The sequence below is a fragment of the Sylvia atricapilla genome, chromosome 6 (assembly GCF_009819655.1).
Source record: "Sylvia atricapilla isolate bSylAtr1 chromosome 6, bSylAtr1.pri, whole genome shotgun sequence".
Classification (NCBI taxonomy): domain Eukaryota; kingdom Metazoa; phylum Chordata; class Aves; order Passeriformes; family Sylviidae; genus Sylvia; species Sylvia atricapilla.
Window position 1 is genome coordinate 23,561,037 of NC_089145.1, and position 16,802 is coordinate 23,577,838.

The 16,802-nt window shown below is 44.0% G+C and overlaps 1 protein-coding gene across 1 annotated transcript; it reads right to left on the reverse strand.

Moving 5' to 3' along the window:
- Nucleotides 1–4: 4 nt before the first annotated feature.
- On the reverse strand, nt 5–14,046 carry DDB2 (damage specific DNA binding protein 2). The gene is given in 19 exon segments (XM_066321129.1): nt 5–1,338; nt 1,340–1,414; nt 1,417–1,511; nt 1,961–2,006; nt 2,312–2,476; nt 2,711–2,863; nt 3,542–3,627; nt 3,630–3,680; nt 3,683–3,710; nt 5,063–5,094; nt 5,097–5,164; nt 8,009–8,061; nt 8,063–8,155; nt 9,058–9,140; nt 9,143–9,196; nt 9,199–9,247; nt 9,871–10,001; nt 12,837–13,020; nt 13,905–14,046. Coding segments are annotated over 18 exon segments (1,512 nt in total). The 5' UTR covers nt 13,009–13,020; nt 13,905–14,046; the 3' UTR covers nt 5–1,260.
- Between the last annotated feature and the right edge of the window lie 2,756 nt (nt 14,047–16,802).

Consider the following 16,802-nt stretch of genomic DNA (forward strand, 5'->3'; position numbering starts at 1 on the left):
GCAGGCAGAATTTACTGCAGCATAGCCCCCCCCAAAGGAATGCCCTCTTTCAAAATCCCACACATCTCACAGGGAGTTTTGACATAAACTGATTTTGACTGCAGCAGCTGTGCATAGATACAGCTGATGCATCCTGTCCGCCTTGGAGGGGTCCACTGCAGACCCAGTACTACGACTGGTACTTCTACCACGGTTGTACATCTCATAGCCCTCCTGTAGAAAGGTCTTGAACTTCTCCCCTACAAAAGCAGTTCAGCAGTATCCTCAAAGCAGCCACTCTGTCAAAGAATTTTAGTTTAGTACAAAATTTATTGATAATAATATTGCAAAACTATAAATGTGAATGTGGAGAATCTGCACAGGCCTGGAGCCCACTCCATCACATCAACCTCTGGGACAGCAGCAAGACTCCAGGCAGTCTTGTAAACAAACTAGAAAAAGCAAAACTTAACTGTTTAACAACAGTCTTGAGATTTGGCTCTGAGCAGGGGTATTTGGAAGAAATCCTCATTTCTGCTTTAAAACAAACACTCTTACCAAACATTCTGAAGCACATAGGCATGGGTGAAAAAGTTACCTAATCACTGGCAAGAAACAGCCTAGAACTCTGAAAATAGAAACTATAGAAGCAGTAGGTGCCCAGCTCCATACTGTCCTTGCAATCAAAGATAGAGACCTTTGGCATCCTGTTCTTTGTGGTCCAGTTAAACAGCTGCAAGCAGAGAACAGGCTAACTAAGTCTGATGTCTTGACAAACACATTTTCAAAGCTTGGATATGGGAGAGCTTGGTGTTTCCTAGGATATCCAAGCTATTCATGACTTCACCCCTGTAAACATTCTGTCTTTTCAGGATGTCAATCCTGTTAGCAAATGGTTTCTCAACTTGGTTGGACTAGAACAGGCTAGGGACCCTGTCACGAGCTGCTCCACTGCAGACTACAGGAAATGGGAACCTCTGACAAGTGATGACAGATATGGTAGGCTGAAAGCAGTAACTTCAGCAAGATCTAGAAACATCTTTGAAGTTTTCCTAGTGCCTCAGAAAACGAATAGTAACTCTCCTTGGAGAAACCAAGTACTGCCACAACTTCCTAGAAAGGGTGGCCACAAGGATCAGAGAAGCAACATCACATCCGGGAAGGAAGGACAAAGTCTAATTCTCTGCACAGCTTACACTGCCCATTGCCAACAACTGAGTTTGTACCCTGGGATTTAGAAAGGATCAAAATACTAAATCAGGTTTCTAGATCTGTCTCTTTTCACTTCCTTCCCTGCAGTTTACAATCACTGCTTTTTGTTTTCATCTTCTCCAGCTCCCCAGACATTAACTTAGCTTTTGAGTTTGCTTATGCCAGGGTTTGCCTGCCTCTACCCTCCACGTCTGGATGAACTCCAGCTTCCAATTCCCTGTTCTCTCATAGTTCAATCTCCTCGTTTGTCATGGCTTTCAAAAGATGTTCATGCTTCTTGGCCGCCATCTCCTCCTGGTTCCAGATCAGAATATTAAAGCCTGAGAAGAAAAATTAAATGCTGTGTATCAGAAACTCTACATCAATCATAATACCGTAGTCCATGTCACTTAAATGCTAGAAATTCAAAGACTTTTTCTAAGGTATTTCCAAGTATAGAGGATGCAAAAACAGTTATTGCAGATGCTGTGTCCACAGATCTAACTAAGAAATATAAGTAACTCCTAGCCTCTTCTGTCATGGGTCTAAGATCTAAATCTATAGCCAGCTAACTTAATCCCACACAGCCTGTGAAAAACTGACTAAACTTGGCTCTGCAGCCTAGGAAGTAAGATAAATTAAACAAAGGGAAACGTGCAGCCTAGCAGGAAAAGGCTTTTCCCCCTCCATTGTTTTCTTCTACTGCTTCATGGATGGCATGGAATAAAAAGCCAGCCCTTTTCTGGGACTAAAACACACACCTTTAGTGCCCAAGGTTCTCTTTACTTACCCATGCCAGAAGCCAGTGTGTCTCCCATAGGGTTAAATTTATTGAGCTGAAAACGAAGAGAGAGTCTGTAAGAGCATCACTGCTTATGTAACAGTCATAAGAGCACCACAGCTTATGTAACAGCAAAAACCATCTGGAAAAACCAGGGTTCCCTAAGAGTATCACAAAAACCCCACAAAAGACCATGGACTAGCCCTGCTTGAGTCAGCAGGTTTTAGCTGGTAGCCATATCCCATGACAGCATGAGTGTCATAAGTAAAGTGGATATGGTTCTAGCCCCTAAGCCATGCCTCTTTCCCAGAGACAGAGCAGTGTTGTTGAGAGCCCTCTCAGCTGCAGCACTGAACTCACCGAGATGATGCCAGAAGCGTTTGGATCATAGATCTGACAAACCATCTCGCCGGTGTTCCCATCGAACACATCCACCGTTCGCAGCTCGTTCAGCGTGTACCCGGGGAACTTGGGGTCTGGGTAGCGGCCCACCACAATGAGGTCATAGCGAGGATGCCACGTTGCCTGATCACAAAACACAGTCACAGAGAGCTCAGCACGGACATAATCCAGACAACTGACACTAGGAGCAACTCTTACTATATCTCTCCCACAGGTGGAGGAACAGTGCTCCACCACAAGTTGCAGCAGTGTAAATATCCAACCACCAATGTAGTACTTTGACCAGAAATCAGACCATTTCTGATTTACAGACAGCTGCTAGCACCAAGCATGATGCCCCTCTTAGATTTAACTCACCTTAATAGGTGTGAGGTGCTGAAACTGCCTATGTGGATGGTGAATCAGATGCTGTGGTTTGGTCCAGTCTGAAGACGAGTAGACCCTGATTTCATTGTGCTGGTCTGTGCTCAGTAGTTTGGCACATGTGTTGGGCTGAAGTAAGCTAGGAAAGTGGGACAATAAGGCAAACTTAAGATCACAATGCTGTGACTGAAGAAGACAAGAAGTATAAGTGTCACATTTCACTGATTGAAAATCCATCACTATTTTTTTAATTGAGATGTGAATATGGCTGTGTATCCCAACAGATAAGACTTTTAAAGACAGACTACCTGTCTCAAACTCAAAACTCCTACAAAAAGTAAGCTAAAACCTACTGTGCTGGGTTACCCAAGAAAATTTTTTCTCATTTCAGAATCCCAGGAGGAAACATTGCAAAGAAAGTAACTTGCTCATTCAAATGGAAAGACAGCAGAATAATGAGATGGACACCTGCAGTTTGGACTCCCATCAACTGGTAAAGGTGAATCAAAGAATAGAGGCTGGAGTTCCATTTTATGCTCTTGTTAAAAGGGATTGCCCCAATAAATTCAGTTTCTATCTCAGCCACTGCTGCTTTCAAACTCACTTCTAAGGTACAGTGTCACAGTTTGTATGGCAAGTCTTAAGGTGCTGCAGCTGCCCTAGCCACCTCCCTGCCTCTGGCCACACATTGCGAATAGCTTCCTTGCTTTAATCAGCATGCAACTTGGAACCTGAGCAAAACCTAACACAGCCACCACAATAAAAGCTGAGCCAAGTGGATTCTCTGCAGACATCTATGCAATGAAATCCTTAACTCACCTGCATGACAGGTTTCTTATGTGGAAGCAGATGAAGAAAGTTTGTTTTGTTTTTGATATTTCTGAGGTCCCAGATTTTGACTGTCTGATCACAGATGCTGTGGCAAACATCCACTCACATCGGGAGTTAAACTCTACATGTGTCACTTCTTCTTGTGCAATTTCAGCTTCCAGATCTGCAGCAAACAGAAACATCACATAGAAAAAAAATAATCCAGGTCTGGAGTAAAGAAATTAAGTTATAATCTACTAGTGCTGAATAAAGAGGTCTCACATTTATAGAGTAACAAATTTCTAAAATACGCCAAGAGGTATTCACTGGAAACAAGAAACAAAAAGAATGACCTTGGAAAATAACTATTTCATTCTAGAAAAACTCTGTCAATTTTTTACAGCTATGAGAAAACACAACCCCAGGCCTTCATGGAGGGAAGTATTAGTGCCACTGCACAAGCAAGATCACACCTGGAAGTCTTTAAGCAGTGCCAGCCTTTCACTTGCAGAAAGATGTAACAAATGCGAACACACAGAGAAAATCTGCTGCCAAGATAGAAGAAGGAAGGAACTGCTTTGTGTGAAAAACCAGAAAACCTTGCTTTAAGTAAGAAAGGTGAGAGGAGATATAACTGGCTTCTAGAACATGTGAACAAAGAAACAGGAGGATAGGACAAATATTTCAATTAGCACAACAAATGAACACAAGTGGACATGAATAAATTCTATAAAGCCAGAAGGTTATCTCTAATCTAAAGGCTGAAGCTGACCCTCCTCCCTAGAATAATGGATATCTCCCAACTGCAGAAAAGACTCTCACATTCTTTCAAGCGGAACAAAAAGTAAGTCAGCAACTAACACTGAATAAGACAGAGTCACCGGGAGCACTCCTGATTCTGCCCACTACTTACACAGCTGCCTCTGGCCACAGCTCATTGGTTGCGGCTTTTACAGATATACCCTACATGCAGGAGAGAGGGCAGTGCCACTGTGACAGTACAGCAGATCCTTGAAGCAAGGCCCATTCGAATTACTCGCGCCTCTTTCTCTACTACTCCCAAACTCAAATTCTGCCTCTGCCTGCCCTCTCGTGTCCAACGGCAGGAGTGCAACTCCCGTCCGAATAGTCACTGTATTATTGCTCCCTGCATACCCCAGGCCAGGAAGGGTGCAAAGCACAGCAATACCTCCTAAATGACTCCCATCAGTGCACTAAGTTTCTGGCAGTGTGAAGGGTTGTTGGCAGAGGGTGCTCACATCTTCAGGCTACCCTATAATTACTTACTCTGCCTAGCAGCAAATACTCTTAAGGAAGAGGTAGCACATGACAGGTTTAGAAATTATTACCATTACACTCAACAATGTAAAATGTCCACTGGGTGGCAGAAGTGGAGGATGCTCACCACCCAGACAATGACTGAACTCATCTCCTGAAGCTGCAATTCATTTGCTCCTCCTTCCAGGGTCCCTGAAGAAAAGGAAAGCAAATGAACCATGAAGATTCCTGTGGAGGAGATACTGCATGGAGCTATACAAACTCTTCACCAGAAGTGCTGAGCAGGACACGTTGCCCACATTGTCACCTGTGACCACTGCACGGCAGCTTGCAGAAACATCCACACTGCAGTACCAGCAACTAGAGGGAAAGACACAAATCAGTGCTGTTCCTACAGAAAAGTGAAGGCAGTGGAGTTCTGATTCACATCTCCTCCTGACAAGAGAGACTGCAACAGACTGTAACTGCAATCTCTTGCCTGAGTGGTGTGGGCCCTGAGTATCACAAAGAAGGACAGCTGTCAGCAATGATTTCTGTTGGGTGACTGAATGTGAAACAACTTCAAAGTCATTTTTAAGTGCTTATTAGGTGGAGCGTAAACACATTGCAACAGAGGAACATACTGAGGCTGAAGAACCACTTGGTGCCTGAACATGAAATACCTTGGGAAAAGATCAGAACATCCTTGCAACTTCAACAAATGTGGAGAAACGGCTTTAACATTACATTTTCCACAAACACGGATCAGCAGTAAAGACAGAAGCTTTGGACTGAAAAGTTGCACATCAAACTGTCTCAACTTCATGCTCCAGGAAACAAACTGAATAGAACTTATCTGATAAAGACATACGTCTTTAAGCCAGCTCTCCCCAGGAGAAGGGCAGTGAGAATAAAGCTGGGACCTTTGGAACTTGTTGCAAAAGCTCACTTGCAAGATAAATTATTCTAGGAATTCAAGGCCACTGGAAATTAACCTAGTAAGCCTGAAGTCTGCTGAAGGGCCACAGGGTAAACTCAATAAACTGAAACATCAGATAGTGCAGGTATGTTGTGTGGCTTTCCTTATGCTACCTGAGCTTCCACTGACAAACAGACTACTGACAATAAGGAAGAGAAGGGAAGTTACCCTGCTCTTCTCACCTCACACTTTCATAAAGTGTAAATGCCTTCAGTATCTGCAAGATGGCATCACCAAAAAGTAAAGTGGGAAGATGTGGGCAGCACACTCAGCTTATGTAAAAGCCCTGTGGCTGCCTTGCTGAACCAGGGACGCTGTCTCCAAGCTTCCCCATGGGACCAATTCATACCAAGAGTCTCCTACACACTGGCAAAGATAAGCAACACAGCAATTAACCCCAAGGAACAGGAATTAACCTTGCAGTGCCCTCTTCTCACCAAACATTATGATGCTCGGGACACAGTCCAGGGCACGAGAGATCACCTGCACCGCTCTGCCCTCAAGATCCTGCAGACTTAGGGTGCCATCACCTGATGCCACATAAAGCTTCTCTGCCTCATAAGGACTGAACTTGATGTCTCCGAGAGAATCTCCTGGCCCTTTCTGAAATACACACAAAAGCCAGAGACATCAAGGTTAGAGTGAAAGTGAAAATCTTAATTCAAAAGTTGCCTCCTGGTACGTACTGTCAGTTTCTCTAGGTACTAGCACTGCTTTCTGGTGGAGCACATACACAAGAACTGTTTTTTCTAATCTGTTTCAAATCTGAGCATATAAATTCTGAGCCTTCAAACTTTGGGCTGAAAACCTCATTAGCAGGAAGCACTGCTGCTTCTGTTATGGAGATAGAACTAATCTGCAGTGAACCACCTGACTCAGACCATGCTTAGGAGATCACAAGCAACACCAGCACCATTCCATGCATAAATCACATAAAATCTCATGATAGCCCAGTACTAAGCTTTTCTTACAGAGACTACACTGAGTAGCTCCTTACACGCTGCTTCCAGTGCTGTATCTGGTCTTTCTCAAGGTACCATCAAGCAGGAAAAGCCAAGTGCAAATCTTACTGCTAACCCCATGGCACAGGAATCTTATGTTCTATGTTATGTTGTATTGTTATTGTTGTTATGTTGTTTTCCCCCAGCCGTCTACTGAGGAAAAGTGGAAAACCCTACACAAAGACAGAAAAAAAAGAGCTAGGTGGGAGTCCCCAAACTCTTTGGTACTCAAGTGCACTCCATATACTGCTCCACAGAACAACTACTTAGTAAAGTCTCACTGTAAATACTAGATTTTGAGAGGGCAATGAAGATAAAAAAAGGCTTGACCATAGAACCTGCCTGTCCTCACAGCAGTAGGAGGATGTCATGCCCTTTCAAATCCAGGCATCACTGTTGTGACAGGCATCCTACTGGGATACAAGATCCTCATGTCTCAGGACCCAGTTATCTTCCCTTGCTCACCCCACCAGTCATCCAGCAGGACTTGGGTTCAACTTCTGCTCTATTACAATGTTGCAGGTGAATAGCCAAATTAAAAAGTAACCAGGAAACATGCACTCAGAAAGAAACAGGTGGGGCAAAGTAATAAAGCTAAGTCAAATTCTCACCTTCAAGCACAGACCTAAAGTAACTAACTGACATGAGTCCACAGAAAACAAGTCTTGAGAAGATAATTCTGAGAGCTGCTTCTAGCAACTCATCTCCTATTTCACTCACTACAGAAGGAACCCAGACTCTTAATTTTGGTATTTCAGATTAGCACAGAAGCTAAGTGGGATGAATTGGCATGACCCTAATGGCAGGCACTGCTTGAAGTAAGTGCATTTGTGGAGAAGCATGAAGAGAACTATGAATTGTCCTGTAGAAACCATCTGACAACAAGCAGTGCTGCCAGCAGGTTAACAGGTTAGAAGGTCCCCAGGGCACAGAGCTTTGTGATGTGCTAGAGCAGACAACTAGAGAAATGAACTGGATCCCCACTCACTCATGCACAAAAGAAAGTAAGCAGCATCAAAGAGTCCCCTCCCCATTAGTGAAAAGATCTTTCCTACCCACTATCCCATTTCAAGGAAAAATAATGAGCCTCCATGAAAATTCAGAAGATAAAGGACATGTATCTGGGGAAGAGGAAGCCCAGCTCTCACAGATTAGAGACAAACATATTTCTCTCTGTTTCTCTTGCTCTCTGCAGTGCTTCTGCCAGCAGGACGACAGAGGCCCAAAGCATTACTGTATTCTTACTCCCAGTCCTCGGTGCTGGTGAAGACCCGGACAATATGGCCATTAAAATCCTGGCAGGGTGGTAGTGCCGGCAACTGACGCAGTGTACAGCTGCCTAGGGTTAAAGGGTTAAACTTCATTGCTGTTGATGGCCCCTCCAGCTCCCATCTACAAGGAAGGGGATGAACAAAAGAAAAATCCACTGAGATGATGGGAAGGAGAAAAAGTGTGTTCTGTAAGTCTGCAGGCACTGCTATGTCTTTAAAAGTAACAGTGAAACACATCACAGTCCTCTAAGCAGGAAAGACAACCATGTCTCCTGCTGACAGTTGTCAAACCAGGAGCTGCCCTCCTGGAGGACAAATCTGCAATTCCTTCAGTCCCCAGTAAGGTGCTCCCTTTGCTCTCTGGCACTACACTATATACAAAAAGAGAAAGGTGACTCTGGAATTCTGGAGGATAGATTCTCTCAGTGTGTATCTATCTTAACTTAGATACGTGATAAAATTTACAAGTCTTTGAGAGACTGCTGAATGGAAATGGCTGAATACATTTCAGTATTCATATGAATATGTATTCATATATGAATACAGCAATGAGGGGGGTATGCCAGCTGTACAAACCGTTCATTCTACCTTAGTTTCTCTCTTGAGATAAAAGCACCTTGTTTCTCCTCAAAGATGTTTCTTCATCTGCCACAATAAAAGGTGAGCAGAGAAAGACTGAGACCTAAACAGACAGACCCTCTCTGCCTCTCTGTCTCTGCCGACTTGTTTATGGCATCCCTTGAAGATAACTGTTTTGCCAGTTGCTGTATTATTTTTCCACTGAGCACACACCAAGTGCTGCTTCATTATGAACCTAATTACCATGCCTCAGTTCTCCCCAGTGTTAAAACGGTGTGGGACTTGGGAACAGACACACTGATGCATCTCAGTCCTACTCATAACTGGCTGCTCTGAAACCTGAGACCCTTATGTGCTCCTCACAACAGACCTCAGTTTTTATCTGCAGTATTTCACAGTACTCTGGATTTCCCTCCCACCCATTCCTCACATACAGAGGCTTACCCCCTTTATGAAGCAGGTTTTAGCAAGTACTTCACAGTCCCAAAGGATGATATCTCCACCTTTGGAACCGACAGCAAGGGTGCTGGGTGTGTTGGGTGCCACTCCAGACATGTCACTCTCCTGTCACAGGGACTGCTCTTCGAAAGAGGCAGTATGAGGAAAGAGAACGCAGAAAAGCCAGCTCCAATCTCTGTTAAAAAGGTAAAAAGAATTATGACTTTTGCAAGCATCCTGAGATTCTCTGAATGAGGAACGCTAACAATTTCAAATTGTCATTAATGCTAGTATTCTCACACAAAATTCTAATAACAAAGCTTGCCTAGGTGCTTCCCACCAACAGATGTAACAGAAAGAATTAATTTTCAAATGAAAGGCATTTGGCTCTGTGAACAGTAAAACATTATGAAGTTGATGGCTCTGTCTGTGAAGAGGAAAAAAAAATCAACACTCAACCTGACAAGACTGGCACAGTAGAGTGGATACAAGATCAGTATCACAAAACAGTCAGATAAGCATGCTAAAGTAGCACTGTGCAATAACTCAACTGGGAGAGTGGGCAAGTTTAAATATGATTCAAAGAGGTACAGAATTAACAGAGGATAAAATTGGCAGGGCTGGGTCAACCAAAAGGGAAAGCCATCTCAGCTCTTGCATTTACAGGATTAAGGAACATAAGGGTGCACCAGACTTGGAGCCACAAAACTGTTTATGTGGGGAACTTTTTAGGCTCCTTAAAGTTCCTCTGCTTGTGTTGAAGACCTTTTATGTAGGGAGCTGATATGTCCAACAAGTCCTGAAAGAGATACTCCTCACCTGCCTGAGCTGTGCCTGCATGGGAGCCTCCCAGCATTTCTGGTAAACATAATGAACAATGCTGCATCGCCGCTCCAGCTGAGAGGAAAGGGCTCTCCTGTTTCTCATCACAAATCCACCTCCACTGCAACCTGCCAGTGAGAAAGAGTAAACTACTGATTAGCATCACCTGTCATGCGTATTCACAAAACATAGAGGAAGACATCTGCATTTGCTGCTACATCCATTAAAAGCTTCAGCCACAAGATAAATGCCTCTAAATAATTCTTACACATCTAAGGTACAGCAGCTTCTGCAATTATGGAGTTCCAGTGCATCCCTTAGCCCACCAGAGTTTTGTGTTATGCTTCCTCTTGTTAACTTTCCTTCTCTTTCCCAAAGATTTATCAAACACAACAGGAAAGGACTAAAGCAATACCGCAGGTGAGTGGTGCACCTCTTCGACAGCATACAATTGGAATGTTTATACCCAAAATGCTGCTATCCAAAGCCCCAGCAACTTGGAAATATGCCATGGGAGGTGGTAAGCCCCTGCATACTGAAAAGTCAAGTCACATGTGTGATTACCAGAACACCTGAAATTTTCCCAAGTATGGTAACATGAGCTCCCACACAGTTCCTGAAATGCCTGCTGTGAATCAGAACTTTCTGTCTGCTCACGCTGTAGCCTGTACAGTCTGCTTACAGTGCCGCCAGTTTTGTTTTTGATAATAGACCTTGCTGACACCCTCACCACCCAAAAACCTTTCTGTTCAGAGTGATTTTTGCTGAGAGCAACAGCTTGTTTCTACATTCTGTTCATGTTCCAAGTTTTTGTCTTCAGGGACCTTTTACGTAAAAACTAAATCTGTTCAATGCCATGTCTGTGATCTCATCATCCCCACACCAGTGGTCTGTAACACCCCAGGGGATCTAAATGTCAATGCATTTCTTAGAAACACAAATGCTATTTTCATTTAAGGACACTTATTAAAAAACAAAAACAAAACAAAACAAAACAAAAAAAAACAAAAACAAACAAAAAAAAAAACCAAACACGGAAGACTGAAAACACATGAATCATCCTATATGATAGAACCTAAATTAATCTTTCTTAAATGCAATGATGGAGAAAAGCACACTTTTTGTTCACATGCCAACATAGTAAGAACACTTGTCACAACCTGTTGAAATAGGTACAGAAGTATTTCTAGTCCAATTCCCTTTTTTTAACTGAAGAATTGGTATCCACAGTTCCTTCTTCAGAGGGTGGACAGAAATTGAGGTATTTATTTCAGATTACATTTTACAAAAAGATGGATAATTTATTAAGAACAAAGCTTCAAGCCTTTTAGATCAGCTCAAAGAAACCTTCTAAAAAGGTGGTTTAATTGTAAGAAACGGAAAACTGTCTTATATGGATCAGGAGAAAAAAAAATATCTCCAAACACACACAAACTGGAAACACAGTATGGAAATGTACTCTCTTACTTCTCAAATACTAAGGTCTTCATCTTTTTAAGAAAGAGTTAAGGGAAAAATATGATTAGCCTCATTTTTCTGCAGTATTTTACAGGAATGGCAGATGCTTACTAAATACAAAAATCAGCTCATGAAGTTAAAATAAAATCATGTAGCTAAATTAACTACAGAAGATGTTTTAACTGTCTACAGTTATAGTCAGAACTCCTTACAAGCAGAGCATTTTGCCTCCACAATCACTATTCACCATGCTAGCTCCTCCAAGTTTGGACTTACAGACCACACAATGCAAATGCGCAAAATCAGAGAACCCCTGTATCTCTGACTTTTGAAAAACACTTCTGGATCCTAAGCCAGATCCTTAAGTAAAATTGTACAGAAAACACGTAGTATCTCCACATAAGGCAGTAACCCTAGTGATCTCCTAAACCATGGATGGAATTAAAGATTTTATCTGAGAAAAGGAGGGTGAGGGGAGACTATATTGCTCTCTACAACCACCTGAAAGAAGTCTGTAGGGAGAGGGCAGTTGGTCTCTTCTCCCATGTAACAAGTGATAGGAAGGAGGAAAGGTCTCCACTTGCACCCAGAGAGGTTTAGGTTGGCTATCATGAAAAATTTCGTCACTGAAAGAGTTGTCAACCATTGGAATAGGCTGCCAAGGGAAACAGATGAGTCCCCCACTCCTAAGGACACTTAAAAGATGTGTAGATGTGGCACTTAAGGACATGGTTTAGTGGTGGATTTGGCAGTGTTTGGGTTAACAGTTGGATTCTATGACGTTAAAAGTCTTTTTGAATCTAAGTGATTCTATGAAGTTGCAGTAGGTAAAGTCAAGACAACTTCCTCAATAATGCAATGCATTAAACTTTCCAGTATATTAGAAATTAATCACACTCCACATTACATTAAAAATCATTAAGATGTTTTTAACATAAATTAGACACGAAAGGAAAAAAAATGCACGTGAGGAGAAGTAAGAGGAATAAATTCTGTCCATCCTAATCTGAACAGAGGTAGAAAGCATTCCTACTTACTGTAGCAAAAGTTATAACAGGGAAAGAATGGGGTGCAAATACCAGTTCAGACTGGATGCTGTAGGTCACCAACCTTAAACTAACAACTGCATTTGGAATTGCATGAGAGTTAGAATGGATTACCAAGATTGGTCTGTCCTACACTAAAGCAGAGATCTGGTAATACAGGAATTCCAGAAGACTTAACCACCCTCAATGAGCTGTAACAGCATCTCCAGTGCTTCAGACTTTTACCAAGTGGTGCAGAGTCTCAAAACTTAAACACTCACACATGCACATACTCTCACTAGACAAAAACTTGGAGGATGTACTACCCCAACACAAGTCTGCCTATTACTTCACATCTAACCCCATCTAAACACTCATGTCTGAACATGCTTCTTGGCATTCTCCCTCTTCAACTAGTCAATGCCTGTCATTTGCAGTAGATCTGGTAGGGAGAAAGAGTAAGAATTGGAGGAATATTACCGATTTTCCCTGAGAGTTTAGATGTTTTTCTACAAGCAACTTCTTTTCTTGTTTCTCATTCCCTCGTTTCTCCATAATCCCGTTTCCTCTTCGCAGCTCCTACTGCTTCTTCTGGCCAATGCTGGCATGCCCACTCACGCTTCTTGTCCTTTGGCTGGTTCACTGGAGCCATTCTGTCCAACCACTGAAAGTAAATAAAGCATGGAAGGTAAGACTGTCATACACTTAACCAGAGGACAGAGGAAAACTGGAATGGAACTCCAGTTAGTCTGAAGGTAGTGATTAGACCTGGATCCTCTTTCATTGAGATGACACTAGCTTTTTGTTGTTCTCTACTGAAGACAGGAACAGGTTCAATAAAATCTTCTTGTTTGCATATGAAATTAACATATCCTAAAGCACTAGAATATGTTTTGACAGATTTGCCTTTAACAGATGTTAACCCTGATACCCAAGATCTGCATAAGATACATCTGTGAAACCACATAATACCTTAACTGTTTCTCTGGTAGCTCACACTGAGCTCTTTAGATTCAGCTAAGTGAAAGGTCACAGTTTTTATGACAATGGCCAGGGCTGACTGCCTTGCAAACAAATGGCTCAGAAGGCATCTCCTGCATAATGGCCCCTTTCCCTCACAACCACCACCTGGTATTCGGATGGGCTCCTGCACCGCCCGGCAACTACACCGGCACTGCTCTTCTGACAGCGGTGGGATTCAGCCACTCGCGTCCCGGTTATGCCAGCCACAAACGCCACCAGGCCCCTGAGGAAAAGCACGGACCTCGCACGGCTTCTCTGCAGCTGGCGGGTCGTGCGCCAAACGCCGTCCGCAGCCGCAGTTCCTACCCGCAGAGCATCCCTGGGCTGAGCCTGTGCTCGCGTCGAGCTTACTCAGAATCCGAAGGGCCGTCACGGCAATCTGCCCGCGATAAATACAGCCGGGCGGGCACCGCGCAGGCTCCTGCCCGGGCAGCGCTCCCCTTCCGGCGCCGCCGGGCCTGGCGCGGGGCCGCCCCGCAGCCCCCGGCGCCCCGCGGCCGGGCCCAGAGACCGCGCCGCTCTCACCTGCGCCCCGCGGCCCTCGGCTCTCCCGGCGCCGCCGCGGCCAGCGCTGGCCCCTCCCCCGCGGTTTCATAACCGGGGCGGGAACGGGGGCAGCGGCTTCGGCCCGGCCCCCCGGAGCGGCGCCGAGCTCGCCGGGCACGGCGGGCCCCGCCAGCCTTGGCCGCGGAGGGGCGGCGGCATCGACAGGGGGAGGCTGGGGAGGGCTCGGGGCGCTTGCCTAGCCCCTGCCCGCCTCCACCGCCCCTGCCGGCCTCCCCCGCCATCGGCGTGAGCGGCACCTCCGGCAGCCCGAGGGCCACGATGGCCTGAAAGGCGCGATCCATCTTTGTCTGATGAGTATTTGGTGCAGCACGTAGAATCACACGCCGCTCATTAGTCTTCAGAGCATCAAATTGTCATATTAAGCTCTTTCATAAGGGCCCCCAAACACGGCAGTCAAAAAACAAAAAAATTCAAACACTATTTCCACAAGAAATGCACCTGGTGTTGGAACACAACAACAACAATAGCATCAACACCATCAACAACAAAAGGCGCTTCACAAGCTGATAACAAAGTCTCAAGAGCAGCTCAGAGAGTACCTACATGACGAAGCTGACAAGAATGAGGAAGGAAGAGCTCTACCAACACAGGGACGCACCAGCACTTCACTTCCCCCCGCACCTGCAAAGGAGGCTGTGTCTGCCGGCCATGTTGCATGGGGAACCTTATCCCTCATGTCTTGGAGCAATAAGGTCCCCTGCTGCAGGCCTACCAGTGACTGTGCTGAGTAACTAAGGTACCGCCATCCACACAGGTGGCTATGAACACACGTTCTAAAATAGCTGTACACAGCCATGCCTTCTGTCGGGGTTGGTTTAGGGTGCTAAGATTTTTTGTGCTGTAACTACAGTTACCTATGGATTTTCTCCCATACTATAAATGCACAGAAAAACTCGCCAGAAAAACAACACTCAGTCTCTATGCTTTTTCCCTGAACAGTTACAAAGTTGTATTAGTTGCTGTGCAACTAATGATAATAAGAATACACTCTGGTTTTGGACATATACATCAACCCAATTAGCAAGTCTTAAAGTCTCATCAGGCACTTTGAAATACACAACATTTGTCTTAGAACTGTACCCATTAGAGAGAAAAAAAAAAAAAAAAAGTGTAACCTACACATTTCCATCTTGGAGCTATCACAGTTAGCATTTTTTAGAAATGGAATGGAATAGAAAAGAGTAGAAAAGGATATTTCCTATGGAAAAGACCTACAATAAGCATCTAGTCCAGCTGCCTGACCAGTTCAGGGATGACTTAGTTAAAGCCTGGTATTAAGGCATTGCCGAAATGCCTCTTAAAAACTGACAGCTTGGGGCATTGGCCACCTCTCAAGGAAGATTGTTCCGATATTGGACTCTCTGTAAAGAAATGCTTCCTGGCCAGTCTAAGCCTCCCCTGGTGCACTTCAAACCACTCCCATGCATCCTATCAATGGATCACAGGAGGAGAGATCAGCACGTCCCTCTCCACTTCCCCTTCTCAGGAAGCTGTAGGGCGTCATGAGGTCACCCCTCAGCCTGCTTTTCTCCAACCCAGACAAGCCAAACTCTTGACACAGTCGAGGACTTCAACATCATTCTAAAATTTTGAGTTCCAGAACTGCACACAGTACTGAAGATGAGGCCACATGCTAAATAGACTGTTTGTGTCAATGACTGACACTGTTTGATTTCTCTCCAGAGAATCACGAGCTATTTTTGTAATTATTATTCACTAAGGCAAGAACAGCAGACAGTACACAATTCAGGCACAGAATGCCACTGGCCTGTTGTCCCACAGCTCAGTGTCTGGATGGTACTCTGAGCAAGCAAGAGAAAGACTAATTTGAGAAAATATTCTTTGATGTATTTACAGTCTCACACTCTTTGAACTGCAGTATGCAACGAATCTGAGAAGTAGAATTCTGCATGGGCAGGATATTAGATTTATTTTTATGATGCCTTTTCTTGGATGTAAAATTTTGTTGAGGTCCTCCCTCAGTTATGGGACATGGTTCTCTCCTACAGAATCAAGTTGTCTTGTCACTGGGTCTGGTAAATACATATTGTAACTAAGATCAGCTTCATGGTATGAGTAATACCATTAGGTGTTCTGCCTCCTTGTTGCCAGGATCTTGGTCCAAAGCATGAATATTTTTGGCTGCTTGAATCTCTCTACTGATGTATATATCCTTAGGGCAACTAGAGTTTGCCATGCATATGAAACAACCCTATGTTCCATGAAACAGTAAAAAACAAAATATAAAACCCTAGAGATGAAGGAGTAAATATCATGCTATCTGACATCCTTCTGTCCCATGACCATTGCTAAGCTGCCCATATCAGGAAAATGAACAAAAGGATCCCTGTCATTATGACCTCATTTACCCCAGTACCCTATCTTCCACAAGCCATCCCAGCCTTGAAAGACAGGATTACAGCAGCCATGCTGTTCAGTACTCTCGCTTTGCAATCAGTACTAGTGGTGGCCAGGCCCCACAGGGACAGCATCTGTCTTAGACACTATCTTATATGCACCAGGGACCTCAATATAACATGAAAACATGAAACATAACACAGGGCAAAAACTGGATAAACACTATTAATGGATTACATAATGTTGCTTATAGTCTCAAGTGTGATTAACTTTGAGGACAAGATAAGCATCTTTCCTCACTTTTTTAAAGGATGCTCATGGTGACACCGTAGGCAATGACCTGTCATGGGTGTCCACCTTCCAGGGACCTATGCTGGTAAAAGTCGAACAGAGAAGGTCTCAGAAGAAATTAAGTGGAATGGTTTCTAATGTCCATTTTCTAACACAACATTTCACTGTATACAAAGGCATCAGCACATTTTTTTTTCTGGCTGTTAT